Source organism: Phocoena sinus, chromosome 20, assembly GCF_008692025.1.
Source record: "Phocoena sinus isolate mPhoSin1 chromosome 20, mPhoSin1.pri, whole genome shotgun sequence".
Classification (NCBI taxonomy): domain Eukaryota; kingdom Metazoa; phylum Chordata; class Mammalia; order Artiodactyla; family Phocoenidae; genus Phocoena; species Phocoena sinus.
Genome location: NC_045782.1, coordinates 46,934,131 through 46,956,071, shown reverse-complemented (window position 1 = coordinate 46,956,071; position 21,941 = coordinate 46,934,131). Strand labels below are relative to the sequence as shown.

The window sequence follows — 21,941 nt, the reverse complement described above, 5'->3', positions numbered from 1 at the left end:
CTGCATAAAGACCAGAGAATGGAGACTAACTGAAAAAGGTAAAAATGGACCAGCTCTTTTGGGCTGAATTGCATGCAGTTTTTCTAACAATGATGGAAGAACTGAGCAGTGGTAAAAGCCCATATGTTTGAGTTATTACTCATGGGTAGTGGCCAGTGGCCTGGCTATATGGTCAGGCAGGAGGGCAGTGAAAACCTGGCTTATTAAAGGATGCCCATTTGGGGCACAGCCCTGTGGAAATCACTGTGGGAATTTGAGGGGCACATTGGAGTAGGACATATTAGTGTCCATCAGAAGAACCCCTTTCCAGGTTTGGAAGGTGACTGGAACTGACAAGCTATCCCCACATGCTCCCGTGAGATAGCCACCTGGGTCCATGAAATCTGTGGACATGGGGCACTGCAGCAACGCAGAGACGGGCTGAATCTAGACATACAGGCAGACCTCATTTTATTATGCTTCATAGATAATGTGTTTTTTACAGATTGAAGGTTTGTGATAACCCTGTGTCAAGCAAGTTTATGGTTGCCATTTTTCCAACAGCACTTGCTCACTTCCATGTCTCTGTGTCAAATTTTGGTAGTTTTCACAATATTTCAAACGTATGCACTGGGGAACCAAAATATTTGTGTGGCTCACTTTATTACAATATTCGCTTTATTGCGGTGGTCTGGACAGGAACCCACAGTATCTCTGAGGTGCCTGTAGTCCTCTTGCGCCCTCTGAGGCCCAAAGTGTCAGTAACAACGGTCCCGTCTGCCAATTTGAGACACCGAGACCACAGATGGCTGCACAGCAGGTGCCCTGGTGGGCAGGCCCTGAGCACAGGGGGCAAGTCAGACTGATGCCAGAAGCCTGGGGCTACAGGGGGTCCTGACATGAAGAGGCGCCAACCCTGGACTGTGCTTTGCTGCCCTGGTGGTAGATGCAAATGCTCAGAATACTATGAAAGAATCACAACGGAAGATATTGCTCCAGTTTGGACAGGAGACCATCACTTCTTCAGACCAAGGAACTCACTTTCATGTCCACCATGGGACAGACATTATTCTAGATGTTTCTGTGAAGGTGTTTTTTAGATGAGATTAACATTTACATCAGTAGACCTTATGAGTAGGGCAGATTACCCTCCATAATACAGGTGGGTGGGCTTCATCCAATCAGTTGAAGAGCTTAACAGAAAAGACTGACCTACCCCTCAACGCAAGAAGGAATCTGCCCTAGATGGCCTGGAAATATACCACCAACCCAGGTCACCAGCCTGCTGCTCATCCTGCAGATTTTGGACTTGCCAGGTTCCAAAATCACATGAGCTAGTTCCTTTTTTAAAATGTTTTCTTATTTTTAAAATTTTTTCAACTTATTTATTTATTTTTGGTTACATTGGGTCTTCATTGCTGTGCGCGGCCCTTCTCTAGTTGCATCAAGCAGGGGCTACTCTTCATTGCAGTGCACGGGCTTCTCATTGTGGTGGCTTCTCTTGTTGCAGAGCATGGGCTCTAGAGAGTGTGGGCTTCAGTAGTTGTGGCTCACAGGCTCTAGAGCACAGACTCAGTAATTGTGGCACATGGGCTTAGTTGCTCTGCGGAATGTGGGATCTTCCTGGACCAGGGCTCGAATCTGTGTCCCCTGCATTGGCAGGCGGATTCCCAACCACTGCACCACCAGGGAAGTCCCGAGGTAGTTCCTTAAAATAAATTTCATTCTCTCTTTCTCCCTCTCTCTTTATTTATAGATACATATAGATGCTGTAGCACAGTCTCTACCCTGCAGCTGTACCATCCAAAATATTTACAGACTGGCCAAACTGCCCCAGTTAAGAACCACTGTGTATATAAATCTTTTCTGTTCCTTGCTGCTAGTTTGTGGTTTCCTTCGTATGTGTCCTTTACATTTCTTGACAGTTTACTCCTAAATATTAAGAAGCTATCACTTTGTCAATGAAATTCACAATTCATTAAATTATCTAATTTTACTGATTTATTTTTTTTGGCCATGCCACATGTCTTGTAGGATCTTAGTTTCCCGGACCAGGGACTGAACCTGGGCCCTGCAGTGAAAGCACAGAGTCCTAACCGCTGGACCGCCAGGAAATTCCCCTAATTTTACTGATATTTTAAAACTATTTTCTTTTACTCATTTTTAACAGGTGAGCAAGTGAATTATCTTAAACATATTGTTTTATACTTTATACAAAATACAAAACTTGCACGTGATAGCACTGGCGCTCCAGGCCTGCTCTGGGCCTGGGGCCAGCAGGAGGCGGTCTTTGCTTTGCTCCTGCCTGATACCTGGGGGACTCTTGCACCCCCGAAGCTCGTCTGGGAACACAGACACCAGGTGGCGGTATCAGCACTTTTTTTTTTTTTTTCTTTGCGGTACGCGGGCCTCTCACTATTGTGGCCTCTCCCGTTGCAGAGCACAGGCTCCGACGCGCAGGCTCAGCGGCCACGGCTCACGGGCCCAGCCACTCCGCGGCATGTGGGATCTTCCCGGACCGGGACACGAACCTGCATCCCCTGCATCAGCAGGCGGACTCTCAACCACTGCGCCACCAGGGAAGCCCTTTTTTTTTTTTCATCAGCACTTTTGAGACGTCAGTACTGAGTTCAGAGGGCCCTATGGCATCCACATGGAATTTGGGGGTCCACAGTGGGCTGTGCAGGTAAGTACCACGGCTGCTGCTTTCCCTCCCGCTGGATGGAGTACTTGCCCCAGCTTCGGGGTGTGTGTGTGTGTGGGAACAGAGCTCCTCCCTCTTAGGGCCACTTAGCTCCGCAGCTCCTTCTTTTAGATCCCGGCACTCACTAGGCCCAGACCAAGAACAGCAGAGGAGCCCAGCAGCAGGGGCAGGTGTGTCCGCTCCACCAGACACACCAGTTTATAAGGTGCGCTAACAGGTGGCCTGCTGGTTTGCACATCAGGCTGTCATTCAGGGTGGCCTGTTCTGCATGTCAGCTTAGGAGCCATAGAGGAAGGCAGTCTCCTCCCCTAGTTGAAACACCCTTTTTTCTTGGTAATAAAACCCAGCAGATCTGAGCAGCACATTATTCCCAGGTGTCACTCACTCCATGGTTGGAGTCCATACTTGGAAACCCGGAGATGCAGGCTCAATGGCTTTTCCAAGTGCCAGTGGGCATTTCCATCACTGGATGGGGCCATTCAGAACTGTCTCTCCTGAAATTTGTGGCCTTTGCTCGTAGCAGAGACCTGGAAATCCCAGGTCCGTCTCTCCCCCGACCTGTGCCTCTTCCTGAGCCGTTTTGTTTTTTTTCCTGCTCTCTGGCACAATCCCCAGCACCCTCAGTGGAGGACATGGAAGGTGGAATTTACGTGCCATTTCTGGCACATTAGCAGTTTGAAGCAAGGCCTGGTGGAAACTGAAGCCCTGGCTGACCTGGAGCTCTCTACCCGCAGCTGACCAGAGTGGGGGTGGGGGACAACCTGATGGAAACACTGAGCAGGGGCTTGTGGGGATTGGAAGGCACGGAAGGGGAGGAGAGGAGGCCCTGTGGGAGGCTTGGCAGAAGGAAAGGAGGGCTGGGGCTAGCCAGAGCATGGCCAAGTCCAGGAGCCACCAGGGCAGGTGGCGAGGCCCCAGCAGCACCCAGGCCACGTCAGCAGCTCTGGGGCCGTCCAGCCACCATGCTGCCAAGCTCTGTAGGCAATTCTGAGAACGGGGACACTGAGGATGGATGGGCCCCTCTGATAGCCAACCTTGCGGGGTGGTGTTGGGGGGCCTAGCAGGACCCCAGCGTTCAAAAGCTCATCCTGTAACCTGGGCGAACGGGGAGTATGTGCAGGTGGCATGTTCTCCAGGGAGAGTGCCCAGCCCCTCACCAGATTCTCAGGTCCCAGACAACCTCTGCTCAGAACCTCGCTTCATCCCAGAAGGGAAAAGACAGGTTCCAGGTGGCCAGCACCCACTCCAGGGTCACAGTCACAGAGCGGTCCCCACTAGGGCTCCAAACCACCGCTGCACCCGTGTTCAGGTGTTACGGGCACCGCAGAGCACCGTTCCATGGCCTCAGACTGAGCTGTCCAGCCAGTCACCACCTCCCAAAACCGGCTGCTCTGTCCTGCAGGTCTTGGGAAAACTGTTTTCAGAGCTCTTCAGGATCACCTGCCCAGCTCCAGGATCTCTTCACAGAGGACATTTACTCCAACCGAGAGCCGCTTCTCAGAGCACCTAGGGAAACAGGAGCGGGTCGAGGACACAGGGCAATGGGAGCCCAGAACCCTCAGGCCAATCTCCTGAAGTACGGATGTAGCCCTGCCTGTCCCCTCTGGGCCTGGATGTCTGGCCCTGGGGTCAGAGTGGCCGAGGCAGGCTGGTGTGAACTGTTCCCGCCCTAGAGAGACCCAGGGGTGCTGGGGCCTTGGGTCCCCATGAGACCAATGGGGGCCATGCCAGCCTTCCAAAAGCCCTCGGAGGGCCTCAACAGTGCCACCTGTACCAGCCTCATTTGGAAAATGCTAAAATGCTTTGTTAAAACACACCTGCATCAAGCCAAAAGATGAACTAGGCATGTGACCCATGAATGGTTTACACTTCAAGGTCTGGCCACGCTCTCCTCAGTGCCCTGAGATTGGGGGACATCTGCCAGCCAGTCACTGTGGGTCCTGTGAAATCTCCACAGACCCACCATGGAGGGGGACCACTGGCACCTACGTGGTCTGCCTGAGAAGGTGGCACCGGCCCTGTACATCCAAGAGCCAATTGAGAACCTTCCCAGGGAGCGGCAGCACTGAACTGGGAGGCCTATCGCTTCAACAGGGAAAGGAAGACTTGACACTGCACTGCCCTGCAGGACATACAGAGCTTTCTCGGAGCGCCATTTAAAACCTCTGTAGAACAGAGCTCCCCTCACCCCCGCAGAGTGACCAACTGGAAACCGCGAGGAGGCTGAGGGCCTGGGCCGATGGCCCAATGAGCTAGACCACCAGCTGAGACAGAGGAAGCTGTTGTAGGAAACTCACAACCACACACAGAAGCAGAGGGTTTCTTACCAGACTGCAGTAGGTTTAATAGTGGCCCCAAAAGATACGTCCAAGTTGTAACCCCCGGAACATGCAAAGGTGACCTTTGGAAGAAGGATCTTTGCACATGTAACTGTGGATCTTGAGATGAAATCACCTTGGATTTAGGGTGGGCCCTACATCCTCCTTATAAAAAGAGGAGAGAAGACCACATGAAGACAGAGGCAGAGATTCGAGTCCTGCGAACCACAAGCCAACGACACCAAGCGGCACGAGCAGCCACTGGAAGCAGGGAATGGATTCTCCCTCAGAGCCTCCACACTTCTGGCTTCCAGCACCGTGAACGTAAGTTTATGCTGCTGCAAGCCACCATTTGTGGCGATTTGTTACAGAAGCCCTAGGACACAAATGCACCAAGCAATAGGTGTTTTCCCACAAGCTTCCTTATACTGTCAAGGTATCAGAAACTCAACAGGTTGGAGCTTGTGTCAGAGTTGAGAGAGCAGCTCTCCTGGTGGGCAGGGGAACAAATCCCCTAGAACCATCCCAGGATGGTGTAGGACACAAGCCACCTGGAAGGCCTGTCCTCCTCTCCCAGCTCTGGAGCCAGAGGGCAGATGTCAGGAGTTCTATAACCTGGGTGCCTCAGTTTACCCATCATTGCAACTCAGCACAGAACCCCATCTTCTAGGGCTTATCCTGCCCTTATAAAAGCAGCAGATGGCCAGAGGCCAAGCAGTGCTTGCTTCTGCCTTCTTGCCACAGAGCGGGCCAGCCAACGCTTCTCGGCCCTGCAGTCAACCATTCATTCTGTGGGTGTCCTCGAGCCAGCGCAGCACTTCTGACAAGCCAGTGCCTTTCCGGGCACTGATTTCTACCGTGGTGATGTTCTGCTTGGCACAAGCAATGAGGTCCGGGAGCCTGATTAACGACTTTATCTCTTCTATGGTCATGTAACAGGGCAGGTCACTGGAGTGAAAGCAATACCTGTCAGACTGGGCTGCCATCGCTGCACCCCCTCCCTAACGAGCCACCCTCCTGGCTACACTCCACAGGAGCTCCGCCCTGGGGCACCCCCGCGTTTCCTCTCAGCTCACGGACACGTACATTTTATTGAAGAGAATCAGAACCGATGCTTCTGCAAGTTGTTCTGCCGAAAGGAGAGCCAGGAGCTGCACACAGGATGCAGAGAGCTGGGTAGGGTTAGAGGTGTCCACCATGAACTGGAAAGAAGTAAATGAAAATTAGGATCCCCCTGCAATGGAACACCATCCCTGCCACACCTCCTCTCCTCGCATCACGGGCCTGGCTCAGAAAGAGCAAGAAAGGCTTCCAGAAAGGGAGGAGCAAAAAAAAATAAAAAAATTAAAAAATAAAAAAAAAAAAAAGAAAGGGAGGAGCAGAGGGGAGCGAGCTGTGCAAGAAGGACCGGTGTTATTTATTTGTTTCCACCTACACGGAAGTCTCTACTTGTGTGGCCATTACTTTTCCAAGGAAGGGTCCTAGAATTTGGGGCACAGGCCTTGCCAGGATGGGACAAACCAGGGGATATAGAATTCAAACATAAAATGTAAAAACACACCCAGGGCAATAAGGCAATGAGTGGATGGCACAGTTACCTGCAGAAAAGGAACACTGCCCTCAGCAAGCCTTCTGTGAGTTCTCACATTAGCCTGGGCTCAGGAGCCCTAGGGATCAGGCTGGGGTCCCAGAAGGAAGCAACTCTAGTCTGGACCCTGTTTCCCTGACTCGCACAGTTGCCCAGGAAACCAAACTCTATCCCACACAAAGTGAAACTGGGGACTAGACAACGCTAGAATAGGGACATACTTCCCCAAAGGAAGTTCAAAAGACTACGACCTACCAGGAGAGAATGACAGTTTCCATAGTAACTGGACCAGATGGGGCCCATGCACCCCCCCAGCTCCCGGATGGTGATCCTTCTCTGAGCCACGATGTCCGTTAGGTTGGTACCCACCTGTGGAAAAAACCAGGATGCACAGAGACCACCACAAGCGCTTTCCCACACGGAACTTCTGGATAGCAACGTGCCCAGCTCTTTACACTGCAACCTAACCCCCAGCATAGGTCTTCTCAAGTGTTTAGGCCCTAAGGCGGAACCCGTAAGGGAGGAGGCCTGAAGATGCTCCCAGGCGTCCAGAACCCTCAAGGCTGGCTGTGGCCAGGGCACCAACGCCCACCAGCGGGATTCGCCCTGTGCGGCGAGCAGCAAATGCAGTCTGACCAGTAGTGAGGGGCGGGGGGCTCCGGATGCCCTGGGACTCTGTCCGGGCGGAGCCAGGCTCCCCGCGGCGACACCACGTCAAGTCTGTACTGAACACACTGACCCGCCAGACCCCAGCTTCCATTTAAAGGAACCCAGGGACTTCCCTGGGGGCACAGTGGTGAAGACTCTGGGCTCCCAATGCAGGAGGCCTGGGTTCGATCCCTGGTCAGGGAACTAGATCCCACATGCATGCCGCAACTAAGGAGCCCGCCTGCCACAAGCAAATAAATAATACAAAAAAAAAAAAAAAAAAGGAACCCAAAGCGCTCTTCTAACCGCAAGGGAACCCACTTCTCCTAAACCTGCAAGAGGCCGGACGCCTACCGTGGGCCGCGTGGGGGGAAGATCGCCCAGGTCGCCCTTCCCATCCCGGGAGCTCAGCTGTGCGAGGTAGTCAAGGTCTCCGAGCAGGCCGAGGAGGGAGCGCTGGCCGGACCCCGCCCCGGGCGCCCCGCCCCCCGCCCGGGCGCCCCCTACCCCGCTCGCCACCAGCGCCCCCCAAACCCCCAGGCCCCGGACCCAGACCTGCACCCCAGGCCCCATCCCCCCCCACCCGGCGCGGAAGGATAGTCTGCAAGCGTTTCACCAACAGCGTCTTCCCCACACCCGTGGCCCCGAGCAAAAGACACATCCCGCTCCCTGCTCCACTCTACATCCGTGGCTCGGCGTCCCGGCGACGCCAGGCCTCGCCCCCGGGCTGCTCATTGGTTCCCAGAGCTTACCGTCTCAGTGGGCGCGGTCCAATCTGCGCCCAGCCTCTGGGGCGAACGGAAAGGCCCGCCTTCCCGCGGCTCGCGAGCAGGCCAGCGACGTGCGCGTGCGCGCACCCGAGGCGGCAGACGGAAGCGGAAGTCGGGGGCGCGCCGGCTCTCAGCGGGGAGAGCTACGGCGTCAGGTCGGGTTCCTGGGTCGCCATGGGGCGCGGCAGCGGCACCTTCGAGCGTCTCCTAGGTAACGCGGCCCCCGCCCCCGGAGCGAAAGCCCCTGGGCTCCAGCGCTCCGGGGCGACCGCCGCGCCACCCGGGCCCTGGGCGGGCGCGCAGGCGATGCAGGGCCGGCGGTCCGGGGCGCGGCCCCGGCGCCGGCCGAGTAAATGAGGGTCCGCGTAGGAGACGGGCCAGGAGCCTTGGGGAAACGACCACCAGCGTCTGGCCGAACAGGCCTCACGTCCTGAGTCACGAAAACGGGTGACTCAGTGAAATAGTAAAATCTCAGTAGACTCTCCCTACCAAAACCTAGGTTGCATGGGATTTGGGAGTTCTGACCCATACATGGGCCCCAGAGGGTGGAGCCAGCAATGTCCTCTGTAGGTCCTGCCAAGTTCTTTGGAGCGCTGCTTCCCCAGGGACCCAGACCTGCGCCCAGTGTCCCCACTGGGCTCCCGGAAGCGCCCAGGGCTAGGAAGGCGTTTCCTCTGTTTTCTGGGGTGGATAGCTGATCCTTCTGAGCCTCCTGGAGGTCACAGATTTTAGGAAGGAAAATCGATTTTTATGGGCGAGCCCCCACCACTCCATGAAACCGTGTGTGCTCTGTGTTTGGGATCGGTGCTCTGGGTACTGGAATGGTCAGCCCGAGCCTGCCCTCCTTGTTCCTTGAATATGGTTTCAGAGGGACCTCAGATGAGCCGCCTTTCTTGCTCATTGAACATACAGGCCCCGAGGAGCTCAGCTTATGAGGTTGTTCAGGCTTTCAGTGGTTAGTCCAGAAGTTACTCCCAGATCCATGTTGACCATTTGTACAACTCCAGGGAAGATGGTACTGGCTGGGCTGGAGAGCAACCCCTGAGCAGCACATCTGTCTGTCTGAGGCCACAGCGACATAGACTAGAGGTGGTAGTTGGAGAATCCTTGGCGGGTCGATCCTGTCTGCGCCCCACAAAACACTTGAAACAGAGCACTGGGGTCTCTGCTGCATGCCTCTCCAGCCATGCCTCAGCTGAGAGCTAATCAAATAGGTTAAGCTTCTGAAAAACCAGGGACTCTGAGGGATGAGGCAGCAGAGTTCTCTTTGTTGAGAAACAGCTGAGCATAGTGTTGAATTCTGGCTTTGCCCCAGCAAGCTGTGTGAATTCAGGCGGTGACCTCACCTCTCTGTTTCAGTTTCTCTGTCTTCGGAGAAGGTGGAAATATCACCTAACTCTTAAGGTTGTGTGAGAATTGAGTGAGTTCATGTAAAATGTTTGGAACAGCACTTGGCATGTAAAAAGCTCACAACAGCGTTTTCCATTGTTATTTTCCAAGCTGTTTGTCTGTCTTTCAGGAAGGACAGTGCTTTCATGGTTATTGTCAGGTGTCAGGAGCATTTTCAGTAGTTTTGTGTTTGGTCCAATGTCTAAAATGGGAAGGGGGCAGTCCCTCCTGCCTGTTGCTGAGCTGGGGGGCCACCTGGGGAATCACAGAGCAGGATGAGCCCCTGTAATGGTGAGTTTCTGTCTTAGACAAAGCGACCAGCCAACTTCTTCTGGAGACCGACTGGGAGTCCATCCTCCAGATCTGTGACCTGATCCGCCAGGGGGACACGCAGTAAGTGCTCCCTCAAAAGCAATGGGGTGGCCACCCCGTGGACTAGGGTTGCTTGGTGTCCGCTCATCTTCCAAGATCCTGCCCGGATGGAAGCCAACCACGTTAGGCCCTGGTGGAGGACTGTGTGGTCTGTGTGCTGGGGTTTTTGAGATCTTGGGACGATTAAAGGACTTTCTCTGTACAGCTTGGGAGGGCACAGTTACCTGGACATTTGCCTGGGAGGTGTCTCAGGGACCAGATGGTGGGTGGGCTTTTCTCAGTCTTAGAGGCTGTTTTCTTTCTCTTTTTTTCTTTCTGCTTTTATCAATGCCTTTTTCTGTCAGAGCAAAATATGCAGTGAGCTCCATCAAGAAGAAAGTCAATGACAAGAATCCCCACGTGGCCTTGTATGCCCTAGAGGTAATCAGACCCTGTACTCCAGGTGGCACTGGTGGGGATAGCAGGGATGGGCGCACCGCCAGAAGTGGAGGCACTGGGGCCGTGGGGCAGGGCTGGGAGCAATGCCTCAGCTATTCCACCTTAGGCTGACACGTGTGGGCCCTGAGGTTGACTCCAGTGTCTGTCCCTGGTGATAAAACACAGAGTTAGAAGAAGCAGGTGTACCCCTGGCTGCTTCCTGCTTCAGAGGCTGTAACGCGGGCTTTCTTGTCCAGCTGGGTGGCCTGAGGGCCCTGTTGAGGCCCGCCTTCTTGTGGGGAGGTGGGCCCGTCCAGGACGGGGAGTTCCTGCCCTGACCAGAGACTTAAGTCTACCCCACCTTGGGGCCTGCAGGTCATGGAGTCCGTGGTGAAGAACTGTGGCCAGACGGTTCATGATGAGGTGGCAAACAAGCAGACCATGGAGGAGCTGAAGGAGCTGCTGAAGGTGGGCACTCTGTGGGGAGCAGGGAAGCCCAGACTGGGGTGCACCACCACACGGTCTTCTTGGGGCTTTGCTGGTGGGAACAGTGCCAGGTGCTGGAGGGCTGGAAGGTGCGTGTTCGTGGTCCCTGCCTGGTGAGGTCAGGCCTTCCCAGAAGTCAGCGGGGCTGCATCTGGGGGTGTGGAGGAGACCCCACTCCTCCTGCAAAGTTGGGAAGGCTTCCTGGGGGGCAGGAGCTGAGTCTTGATGGGCAGGGGATGCTCACTGAGCAGTGGAGAAGGTGGGGAGGGAGCTGTGTGCCATGGGCAGAGGTTGTTAAGTGGAGGCCTGGGGTCCCCAAAGGCTTGGGTAGAATTCTGAGCAGGGAGGCGCATGAGTGCTTGTGGAGGGAGAGTTGGGGAACAGCAACAGCAGAGCAGGGACGCCAGGGCAGTGGGTTTTACGCGCCCCCCACCCCCCCATGGGTGAGGGGCATCCCATGGAGCTGAGGGTGCGGGTGCCCTGGGTGGCAACCAGGGAGTGAAGCCCCAGCACCAACTCCGCCGCCACTGTGGCCTGGGCCCTTTGGGCGCCTGTGGGCCTCACAGCCAGGAGCCCGTCTGGGGCTGAGCTGACGGCGGGGCTTCTCCAAAGCCCTGACTGGTGACTTGGCCAGCCCCTGCTCTGGCCTGGGTGACAGCAGAGGAGTTAGAACCCGCCCTCCTTGTCCTGGCACGATCGTGTCCTGTTCACACTGTACATGGTCTGAGTCCTCACAGGGGCAGGGCTACCTGGAAAGGGGTCCACTGACTGGACCCCGATTACAGGGAAGAGTGGGAACCCTGGCACGTGAGCTGTGCTTGGTGTCTTGAAGCAGCTTTCTTGACCCACCATCCTGAGCATAGTGTGTGGATAGGATCCTGAGAGAGCTCTAGAAATGTGATTGTCTGTGCTTTAGCTTGGTGGTGCTGGTGGCTCTGTATGTGGGGAACTTTCTGGAGCCACTCCCCCGCCTGCCTGCGCTGCCTATGACTGGAGGGAGGGGGCCAGCCGACCGTGCGTCTGCTTCCTCAGCCCGGGCCTGATTGGCTCTGCCTGTCAGAGGCTGGCCTTAGCTGGCAACAGAGTGGGTTATAGGCTGAGGAGCTCGCTAGGCGGTCAGTGTCCTGTAGGGCACGGTGATGGGGTGGGGAGAGACAGGTAGTTATGGGGCAGTAGGGGTTTGAGAGCCTCCACCTGAGGGATGCGCAGCTTCACCTAGGCAGTTAAAGATAAGTCCAGGTCCTGAGTGGGCAGACAGGTGCAATGGATTTGTCCTTGGGGACAGGGCTTCCTAAAGTAGGCCTGGGTCTGGGGAGTGGGTCACTACATGGCCCTGGTGCCCCACTTGGGGGACCCGCCCCACCTCTGCCAGCCCCAGTTGCTCGGAGTGTTGGGGTCTTGCCAGCTGCTTTTTCGTGCTGAGATGTCTCTTTGGCACCTGCCTCTCCCAAGGTTCTTATCTTCTTTCCTCTCTTCTCCACAGAGGCAGGTGGAAGTAAACGTCCGAAACAAGATCCTGTACCTGATTCAGGCCTGGGCGCATGCATTCCGGAACGAGCCCAAATACAAGGTCGTTCAGGACACGTATCAGATCATGAAGGTGGAAGGTGAGTCAGGGTAGTGGGGAGCAGCACGGTCCAGCGTCAGGCCTGGGACATGCCACCAGGAGTTGAGGGGCTGCCCTGCACAAGGCGGGTCCAAGGGTGGCTGTGCCCGCCCCGTGCGCAGTGGGGGTAGCACTGTGCTCTGGGCACAGCGGAAACTCCTAGAGAGTTGTAAGTGGGGGTGTGGCAGCTGAGGTGTGCTTCTTAAGGCCCACTGTGTGTTCCTCCTGGCTGTTGCGGTGCCAGCAGAGAGGTGGTGGGCTTTGGCAAGGAGGGCGGTGGATTCAGGCCTTGTTTGGAGGATTTGCTGGTGCTCTTGCCAGGCATGGAATGAGAGGGCTGGGCTGGGGCCTCTCCCACCTGTGCTGCGGCGGGGGAGGGCAGGTCCTCTGGCCCTGAAGATGAGGCATGGAGTGGGAGCAGGGGCAGCGCCTGCTGGCCGCGGGGTAGGCAGGACCGTGCAGACAGTGTGTGATGAGGTCGGTGAGCTGGCCTCAAGCTCCCAATCCCTGGACCTTATACACGAGAGAGAATGCGCATAGCTTTACTTGGGGGGAATTCCCTGCCGATTCAGTGGTTAAGATTCCAGGCTTTCACTGCTGGGGGCCTGGGTGGACCCCTGGTTGGGGAACTAAGATCCCCATAAGCCACACAGCATGGCCAAAAACAAAAACAAAGCTTTTATGGGATTCCCAAGGGGTCCATGTCTCAAAAAACAGCTTAGGAACTCCAACTTTTAAGAGCTCTGGGAATCATGCTTGGCTGGGGTGCGGGACCAGGAGCCAGATGGACTGGGGAATGTCTATGAGGCCTTGATGAGGTGGGAGCAATGCCTGGCTCTGTGTGTGGTCCCCAGGACAGAGCGGCCTGTGGGGAGCCAGCCCAGCTCGGGGGCGGGCCGGCTGAGCTGTGCCCCAAGGCGCCCTTGCCCGGTGTGGGGTCACCGTGCCTGCTGCCCCGGGGCTCTGGGCCTCTTCTGTCTGTTCGGGGAGGCAGATGCCAAGAGCTAGGATGCAGCTCTGGAGGCGTCAGGGCAGATGGGTTCGGGCAGGTGAGGCTATGGGCCTCGCCCACTAGGGCAGCACTTGGCAGTAACAGCGGCCTCCTTTCTCCAGGACACGTCTTCCCAGAGTTCAAGGAGAGCGATGCCATGTTTGCGGCGGAGAGAGTGAGTTCACTGGGTGCTGGAGGTCTAGGAGTTAGGCTGCTTTGAGAAGGCAGAAGGGAAGCCCTGGGATCTGGGCTTATTGGCAGCAGGTGAGCTGCTGATCTGTCTCAAAAACGAGAAAGCTTGACTTTTTTCAGTAGAATATGCAGCTGTGTCTGCAGGTTGAGACAGGAACCCAGTTCAAGGTGCCTTAGGGCTGTGGTTCCCACAGCCGTGAAGACAAATACTTATATGTCCCCAAAGCTGTGGGAAGTCTTGCTATAAGGTCTTTAGAAAGAAAGGAAGACTGTTTTGGAGGGGGATCCTTCCTCGAGTCATGTCTGCAGTGAGTTGGCTCTAGTCCCTTGCACACACCTGTGGGAAGCGGGGATCGGCAGGGAGGGCGGGACTATGTGACCCGACTCTGCCTGTCCCCAGGCCCCCGACTGGGTGGATGCTGAGGAGTGCCACCGGTGCCGGGTGCAGTTCGGGGTCATGACCCGCAAGGTGAGTGCACCCGCCTTGGGGAGGGACCTGGCTCCACGCCTGGCCGGGGCAGAACCCAGGCCACCTGCTGTCATCACAAGGCCACCGCACCCACGCATGGGCCTTTCTGTCTTGGCTGGGACGTGGCAGTGTAGGGAGTGTGGTCACCTAGGGTTGGTGTCTGATGGTCAGTGCTGTCAGGTGAAGTTCGGGCAAGGCTGCACCCCTCTGGGAACGGGAGAATACCCCACGCCCGGGGCTGGGGGTTTGGGTCTGCGTTGCCTCGGCCAATAGCCTCTTGGCCAAGTCTGCTCAGCTGACTTGGCCTGTGCAGCTTGGACCCTCCCTCTTCCCACCAAAGCCCAGGCTGGCCGTGGCAAAGGCTGGGGCCTGGGGCATCTGAGCAGACTCACCCGACTCACCGTCCAGCAAAACTCGTTTATCGGGACAACTCATGCATGTTTTTTGTGAATTTTTCTTCGTAATTTGACATCTTTTCCTCAAAGTGGAGGCTACAGTTGAGAGCTTGCAAGTGCACCCTGTTCCCCCAGGGCCTTTGTGGCCTCCTGGGCTTGCCTTCTGCCCACCCTGGCCTAGGAGACCCGGTCTGGCGCGTCCTGCAGTGGGCGGTGCTGGGCGGGGGGTGGGCGTGAAGGGTGGCCAGCCAGGCTGCCCTGACCTGTCCCGTGTCGCAGCACCACTGCCGGGCATGTGGCCAGATCTTCTGCGGCAAATGCTCCTCCAAGTATTCCACCATCCCCAAGTTTGGCATCGAGAAGGAGGTGCGTGTGTGCGAGCCCTGCTACGAGCAGCTCAACAAGTAAGTCCCCTTGGACACTGAGCGGAGCCAGCTTCTACCTTGGTAATCGGGGGCGGGCGGCGGGGGCGGGGGGAGCAGCAGACTTGGACAGAGCCAGGCAGGGCCCCCGGCTCTGAGACCTGCTAGCTAATTGCTCAGGTTTCTTTTTGTAACGTCTTAGTTTGGGAGTGACACTTAGAGAAGAGATGCAGGAACAGTCTGGAGACCACACACACACCCTGCCCCTCCCACAGCCTGGGTCCCTCGGCCCCATTGACTCCATCACACCAGCCCTCCCTGCATCTGCCTGCATGTCCAGACACATACACGTTGTGTCCTGAACCAGTTGAGAGTGAGCTGCAGGCACCCTGTCCTCCTCGCCTCGACCTCCTACGTGCGCTTCCCTGGAGGAACTTTCCCCATGTGACTGCTGCCGGCTGTCGAGTTGGGGCATTTAGCATCAGTGTGGTTCTGACACCTACTCCCCAGTCCCTGTCCAGGGTTCCCGTGTCCCAGTAACATCCTGCGGCGGTTTTGTCCTGTCAGGACCCAGCCACCACATCAGCTTCCTAACCCAGCATGTTTTATCTGCTTCATTTTTTGTGACGAGGACGTCGCTGAGGGGCCTAGGCTGTTGTGGCATATCTCTAGGTTTGGGTCCAAGGTTTCCTCGTGGTTAGAGACAGGTTCCGTGCGGCTGGCCTGGGAGCCTGTGCTGTCCATCTGTCCCAGAATCAGTGACGGAATCTGATCCCTTGGTGAAGTGGTGTCTGCAGGCTGTTCCACCGGGACGTCCTTTTCTGTGGAAAGCCGGAGCCAGGCGGGTGTTTGAGCCCCATTTGCAGGAGGGGGAGCTGTAGCTTAGGCCAGTGACTTACCCAGGGCTCCACAGCCCAGAGGTGACAGCTGGTTTGAGGGTCCAGCTTTTCTCTGGAATGTGGTCTGTGGAACCCCCGTCTTCCTTCTGTGGGGACGTCGGAGGGAAGCCCCAGGCTGTGTCCTGAGAACTTGTGGGGGGGCCAGGGGTACAGTGCCCGATGACGTATAGCGTCCTGTCTCCTCCAGGAAAGCGGAGGGAAAGGCTGCCTCGACGACGGAGCTGCCCCCGGAGTACCTGACCAGCCCCCTGTCGCAGCAGTCCCAGGTACTGCCCGGGCCTGCGGGGGCGCCTCAGCCCTGGGCCCGGCTCACCCTGCCCTGCCATCCTCAGCTGCCCCCCAAGAGGGATGAGACGGCCCTGCAAGAGGAAGAGGAGCTGCAGCTGGCCCTGGCCCTGTCGCAGTCCGAGGCCGAGGAGAAGGAGAGGATGGTGAGCCGGGGGTGGCCTCGCTGAGTCTGGGGGTGCCAGGGGAGTCCGGGGGCACCCTCACAACACCCTTCTCCTGGTTCTCCTGCAGAGACAGAAGTCGGCCTATGCCGCGTACCCCAAGGCGGAGCCCACACCTGTGGCCTCGTCAGCCCCTCCCGCCAGCAGCCTGTACTCTTCGCCCGTGGTGAGCCCGCCCTCCGGCTCAGCCCCACTGGCTTGGACCCCCTTTCCATGGTGGGGTGGGGAGGCGGGGGGGTGGTGCCCCAACCTGGAGGCACGTGTCTCATGGGCAGGGGCAGGGTGCGGCCTGGCGCCCACGGGTCTCAGCTCCCTGGTCGGAACCCCTGTGGGATAGAGGACACTATAAAGGCTGGCGGTCTCACTGTCGAGACCCTGGTCTCTTCCACAACCCCAAGAGCAGGAGGAGGTGAGAACCCCTGGGGTCAAAGGTGCTTTGCATTTTCTGGCCTTCAGTGGGGCCGTCACAGGTCTGCTTTTTGGGGATGGACCCAGCCTCTCTTTGGCCTCAGTTCTCTTTGTAAAAAGGGGGTGGGTGGCAGGTGGGAGAAAAGGTTTAGAAAGTCACTTGCAAACTCTTCAGGGCTCTGTGGGTGGGGCTGGGAGCAGCCCTGCCACCTGCCTACCTGTACCTGTGGTTCGTGGGAGGGCTGGTGGGGCACCACACTGTGCCCTGTCTACGGTTTTGGAGCCTCTAGGGTCCACCGTCATGGCTGCGTCATCCAGGCCTCCTGAGCGATGGCCAGGGTTGCTGCTGCTCCGGCCTATGACGCCTCACACCCCCCACATCTCCCCAGAACTCGTCGGCGCCTCTGGCTGAAGACATCGATCCCGAGGTGAGGACACCCTGTGTGTGGCGCTTTCCCCTTGCTGCCTCCTGGCCCTTGGGAGTGACCCCCTCTTGCCTGTGCAGCTCGCCCGGTACCTCAACCGGAACTACTGGGAGAAGAAGCAGGAGGAGGCCCGGAAGAGCCCCACACCATCTGCACCGGTGCCTCTGACAGAGCCCGCCGCCCAGCCTGGGGAGGCACACACAGTCCCTGCCAGTGTGGAGGTAAGGGGGCTGCTCTCACGCTCCTGGCCATGGTCCCTTGGGAGGGGGCTGCCAGGACAGGCCAGGGGCGGAGTCCCAGTCACTCTCTGGTGTCTTCCAGACTTCCCTCCCGGAGACAGATCCTCAGCCTGTAAATCCGGCCGGAGGCCCCTTTAGTGAGGTAAGCCGTGGCTCCCTCCTCAGGCTGGGGGCATACTTGGCCTCCCGGAGCGCAGTGTGCTAGGCCCTGCCCAGGCATCTGTCAGGAGGGCCGAGCTGTGCCCGCAGTGACCTCCTGGAGGCAGGCCATTGCAGCTCATGGCTCTCCGTTGAACCTCGCTGGGCTGGCTGTGGGCCAGAACTCGGCTACTCGCAGCCTACCCTGAATGGATTGGAATATTCTGGGGCTCTGCACTTTGGTGCCCAGGGGAATAAGAGGCTAGAGCCAGGACAGCCTTGTCTCGGCCACACTGCGCCTCTGGGCAAAACCCAAGCCTCCCTGGGCCTTAGTTTCCTCACGTGTGAACCGGGTGCTGAGGGTGCCCCTTGCAGACCCACCGGGAGGACCAAGTCAGATGTGCAGCAGGTTCGGAGCTCAGCGGCCAGATGGTGGGTCCCTGCCCCTGCTCGTGGACCTGGGGGCGAAGGAGGCACTCAGCCAGACCCCCTGTGCCCCGGCAGCAATACCAGAATGGGGAGTCGGAGGAGAGCCACGCACAGTTCCTGAAAGCCCTGCAGAATGCCGTCACCACCTTTGTCAACCGCATGAAGAGCAACCACGTGCGGGGCCGCAGCATCACCAACGACTCAGCCGTGCTGTCCCTTTTCCAGTCCATCAACGGCATGCACCCCCAGCTGCTCGAGCTGCTCAACCAGCTGGATGAGCGTAGGCGTAGGTGCCGCACACACCCTCCCGGGCGTCCCTCCGGGGCCACGGGGCCTCCCGTCAGGGGCCAGCCACATCCCCTCGGGGCAGTGGGTGCCCTCCGCCAGGCGTCATCAGGCCTGGGGTCGTATGGGCAGGGCTGCCCTGAGGGACCTTGGATTCTACAAGAGATAGTCCCAGTGGCAGGAAACGTCCCATTGAGCACCGGACAGTCAGCTGGAGGAAGTGTGTGCGTGCGTGCGTGCCCACCCACCCTGGAGCCCTTATGCCAGCTGTGCCCTGTTGACAAGTGCTCAGCTGGGGAGCCATTGCCAGGGCCCACACTCTGCCCTCTCCCCACAGTGTACTACGAGGGGCTGCAGGACAAGCTGGCGCAGATCCGTGACGCCCGGGGGGCACTCAGTGCCCTGCGGGAGGAGCACCGGGAGAAGCTGCGCCGCGCAGCCGAGGAGGCCGAGCGCCAGCGCCAGATCCAGCTGGCCCAGAAGCTGGAGATCATGCGGCAGAAGAAGCAGGTGCAGCAGCGGCGGCCCAGCCCTGGGGGTGTGGGGGGCAAAGCCAGCACTGACGGCTGCCTCATGGCCCACAGGAGTACCTGGAGGTGCAGCGGCAGCTGGCCATCCAGCGCCTGCAGGAGCAGGAGAAGGAGCGGCAGATGCGCCTGGAGCAGCAGAAGCAGACCATCCAGATGCGGGCCCAGATGCCAGCCTTCTCCCTGCCCTATGCCCAGGCATGTGCCTGCCACACGTCCCACTCCCTCCAGGCACCCTGGTGACTGAGAACTGCCCTGAAAGCCGTCTCTCTATCCCCAGCTCCAGGCCATGCCTGCAGCGGGGGGCGTGCTGTACCAGCCCTCTGGCCCAGCAAGCTTTGCGGGGACCTTCAGCCCGGCGGGCTCAGTGGAGGGCTCTCCCATGCACACCATGTACATGAGCCAGCCGGCCCCAGCCACCAGCGGCCCCTACCCCAGCATGCCTGGGGCCGCAGCAGGTAACGGGGGTGGGGGGTGGGGGGCGGACGGGCGGAGGGCCAACAGCCCAGATGAGCCCCGGACCACTATCCCTTTCTTCTTTTATTATTTCAGTGTGATTTCAGAGTTACAAAACAGTTGGCAGAATGGTACAAAGAATTTTTCAGATTCCCAGACATTTCCTTGTCAGCACTTGCCCTCTCCACACACACTTTTTCTTCGGACCCGATTTAGGGTGCACGGCAGGCGTGACGCCCTTCACTCCTAGAGGCCTCGGTGCATTTGCTAAACCAGGATGCTCCCCACGGCCTGGGTACAGATGCCGGAACAAGGGCTCTGAGGCCGTGTTGTGACTGTGTCCATAGCCGGCTCAGCTCCCACACAGTCCCAGTACCCCGTTTGTGCCAACAGGAAACCTGTCACGTGTTTAGCTGTCCTGCTTCTCTCACCTCCTTTGATCGAGAATGTTCCTTGGTCTGCCCTGGCATTCTGTGACACTGACTTCCCAAAGAGCACTGGCCCGTCGTCTTGCAGACAACCCCTGTTTGGGTGTCACTGGTCTTCGGAGAGTGTGACGTTCTGGGGGTCCTTTGCTATCTTTGTTGATTTCACTTACTTTCGTTTTGTGAGAATGTGAAACACAAACTTGGTTCCAAAAGTCATAAAGAGAAGCAAAAGTCAGAAGAGGGCTCCCGCCGTCCTCCCCACTTTGGGGTGGTGAGCTCTTTCTTTTCCTCCAGATCCCAGCATGGTGAGCGCTTACATGTACCCAGCAGGGGCCGCTGGCACACAGGCAGCCCCTCAGGGCCCCGCCGGGCCCACCACCAGCCCAGCCTACTCATCCTACCAGCCCACTCCCACGCAGGGCTATCAGGTAGGTGGGAAGGCCGCCCCCTCCGCCACAAGGCCAGTGGGGCAACTGGGCTCAGCCTTCTTCCATTGCCTCCTCCCCTCCACAGAACGTGGCTTCCCAGGCCCCGCAGAGCCTCCCAGCCATCTCCCAGCCTCCGCAGTCCAGCACCATGGGCTACATGGGGAGCCAGTCAGTGTCCATGGGCTACCAGCCTTACGGCATGCAGGTGAGAGGTTGTGGGGGCATCGGATGGGGGCAGTGCTGGGCAGGCTCCACTCTCTGCTCACTGCCCTACGTCCCCTCCACTGCTTTCTCCTTGCTGGTTGGCGTTTATCTGGTTACAGAGCTCCTTTCTCAGTGTGGGGTTGTTTTATCCTCCACAGAATCTCATGCCCACCCTCCCCGGCCAAGACACACCTCTGCCGCCCCCGCAGCAGCCCTACATCTCGGGGCAGCAGCCCGTGTACCCGCAGGTGAGCCTCTCCCGGGGCCAACACCATGGTCATGACGGGACAGGTTTTGCTCTGGGCCCCCCTCAGCAGCGGGGCTGCCCTGGGAAGTGCAGCCAGTGTGGGGCAGGATGGCTGCTCTGCGGGCAGGACCAGGACAGACACTTAGCAACACCTACAGGTGCCAAAGCACGCATTTACTAAAAAGCCCAAGGTCACATCATCTCCGGTCCACAGACATGAATCGGGAACACCTGGGGTCTGGGCTCTGCTGGGGACAGGAAGAGTGCAGGGAGTCGGGAGGGTGGGCTCGAGGGGCCTGAGTACCAGGGCAAGACTGGGATGTGGCGTGTTCTGGAGAGGAGCCGGTATAGGGTGGGGTGGCTGGGGCCTGGAGAGGGAGGACAGACCGATGGGCCATGTGTCCCCCCCCACAGATGGCGCCCTCTAGCGGCCCTCCCCAGCAGCAGCCCGCAGTGGCCCAGCAGCCGCCGCCACAGGGGCCGCCGCCACAGGGCAGCGAAGCCCAGCTCATCTCCTTTGACTGACCCCGGCTGGGAGCTCCCCATCCAGAGTAACACTACGGTTCTCCAAAACCACCGCCTCCGTCTCTAACTAGCGTCGTCCTTCTGCCTCACTCTCTCCCCTCTGCGTGTAGTGTCCCTGCTCTGCACGGGCAGGGTGGCCCTTCACCCTGGCCCTTTTCCGTCTTTGTCCTCACCTGCTGGCTTCTCGTCCCCCCAGGCCCCATCCTTGTCCCTGTCTTCTTGAGTTGGTGTCTGGCTCCTCTCCCCAGGGCTGGGCCTCGGCGGGGAAGGTGGAAAGGAAGGACTTTCTCTGAGAGGAAGCCCCCAGCCCAGCACGTCAGGTCCCTAGAGGGCCAGGTGGAGTGGGGTCTCTGCTCCACACAGCTCATGCCCTCCCGTTCCCACCCAGGACACCTTAGGGCCTGTGGCCTGTGACTAGTGTGAGTGCTCCCCAGAGTCCTCCCCTGCAGGCTGTCAGCAGGGGTGCTCTGGTCCTCACAGGAAGGGTGGGGCCTGTCTCCAGCTTCTTTGCTTCTGAGCCGTCATCTCATCCAGTGCCCTGAGTAGACAGAATGGAACAGTGATAATAAAATGTCTTTCGACAAGTATTTGGGTGTCTGCAGAGAAGGTGCTGAGCAGCTGGTCCAGCTGTGGACAGGGGTGTATAAGGTGCCTCCCCACAGGCCAGCTGCCCCTCGCCCCAGGCCCAGCTCCACAGGAGTCTCAACTGGTAGACGCTGCTCTGCCTTGAGATCTGCTGTTTTCCTCCCTGAGACTGAGCACTAGGAGCTGTCCTCTCTCCACCCAGCCCTGTGCTGCCCTGACTCTGGTCTGAGTCTGGGATGCCAGTTGAGAGTCGTAGCCTAGAAGAAAACATTTAAGACAACGCAGACTCACAGCCTCTCGCATTCAGGATTCAGAACATTTCACAGACTTTGGACAAACCTCTTGGGTGACCCCCATTTTAGCTTGTCTGCGAAGGAATGGACTAGTTTAATAGGCACAGAGCTCAGGTCAAAGGAATGGCCAGAATCACAGAGGTGCTGGGCCGAGAGCAGCCCTGTCTCCTCGCTCTGATCTAAAGTCAGGGCTGTTCTGCCTGGGCTCTTAGGAAATCATCTGTGGCGACAGCAGCGAGGGGGAATGCTCTCTGTTGCATCTAAAGAGGAACGGCCCCAGGACCTGAAGG

At 57.9% G+C, this 21,941-nt stretch overlaps 2 protein-coding genes across 4 annotated transcripts; one reads left to right on the top strand and one right to left on the bottom strand.

Annotated features, from left to right (window-relative positions):
* Positions 1-1,657: 1,657 nt before the first annotated feature.
* ARL16 (ADP ribosylation factor like GTPase 16) lies at positions 1,658-7,937 on the bottom strand. 2 transcript variants are annotated; one of them, XM_032617756.1, is made up of 6 exons: positions 7,838-7,901; positions 7,592-7,650; positions 6,845-6,958; positions 6,088-6,203; positions 5,011-5,949; positions 1,658-4,189 (listed from the first exon to the last, which is right to left on the bottom strand). In XM_032617756.1, exons 1-5 carry the CDS (start codon positions 7,896-7,898, stop codon positions 5,778-5,780), a joined length of 522 nt encoding a protein of 173 aa, XP_032473647.1. In that variant the 5' UTR covers positions 7,899-7,901; the 3' UTR covers positions 1,658-4,189; positions 5,011-5,777. The 2 variants fall into 2 exon arrangements, with proteins under 2 accessions (XP_032473647.1, XP_032473648.1); XM_032617757.1 differs by lacking the exon at positions 7,592-7,650 and having other exon boundaries at positions 7,858-7,937.
* Positions 7,938-8,102: 165 nt separating this feature from the next.
* On the top strand, positions 8,103-21,360 carry HGS (hepatocyte growth factor-regulated tyrosine kinase substrate). 2 transcript variants are annotated; one of them, XM_032616163.1, is made up of 22 exons: positions 8,110-8,218; positions 9,705-9,789; positions 10,113-10,188; positions 10,561-10,653; positions 12,155-12,278; positions 13,391-13,443; positions 13,861-13,929; positions 14,604-14,728; positions 15,773-15,851; positions 15,918-16,016; positions 16,105-16,200; positions 16,832-16,870; positions 16,948-17,088; positions 17,189-17,248; positions 17,749-17,959; positions 18,296-18,468; positions 18,543-18,683; positions 18,766-18,943; positions 19,664-19,797; positions 19,883-20,002; positions 20,160-20,249; positions 20,663-21,360. In XM_032616163.1, exons 1-22 carry the CDS (start codon positions 8,182-8,184, stop codon positions 20,771-20,773), a joined length of 2,334 nt encoding a protein of 777 aa, XP_032472054.1. In that variant the 5' UTR covers positions 8,110-8,181; the 3' UTR covers positions 20,774-21,360. The 2 variants fall into 2 exon arrangements, with proteins under 2 accessions (XP_032472053.1, XP_032472054.1); XM_032616162.1 differs by having other exon boundaries at positions 8,103-8,218; positions 15,773-16,016.
* Positions 21,361-21,941: the final 581 nt, after the last annotated feature.

Excerpts from the sequence above, each read along its gene's own strand:
- ARL16 (XM_032617756.1), bottom strand. The coding sequence starts at position 7,898 with ATGTGTCTTTTGCTCGGGGCCACGGGTGTGGGGAAGACGCTGTTGGTG. Across the intron at positions 7,651-7,837 it reads GTTGGTGAAACGCTTGCAGA|AGCTGAGCTCCCGGGATGGG; the intron begins CTATCCTTCCGC and ends ACTACCTCGCAC. Across the intron at positions 6,204-6,844 it reads GAAACTGTCATTCTCTCCTG|TTCATGGTGGACACCTCTAA; the intron begins GTAGGTCGTAGT and ends ACTTCTTTCCAG.
- HGS (XM_032616162.1), top strand. The coding sequence starts at position 8,182 with ATGGGGCGCGGCAGCGGCACCTTCGAGCGTCTCCTAG. Across the intron at positions 8,219-9,704 it reads CACCTTCGAGCGTCTCCTAG|ACAAAGCGACCAGCCAACTT; the intron begins GTAACGCGGCCC and ends TTTCTGTCTTAG. Across the intron at positions 10,654-12,154 it reads AGCTGAAGGAGCTGCTGAAG|AGGCAGGTGGAAGTAAACGT; the intron begins GTGGGCACTCTG and ends TCTTCTCCACAG.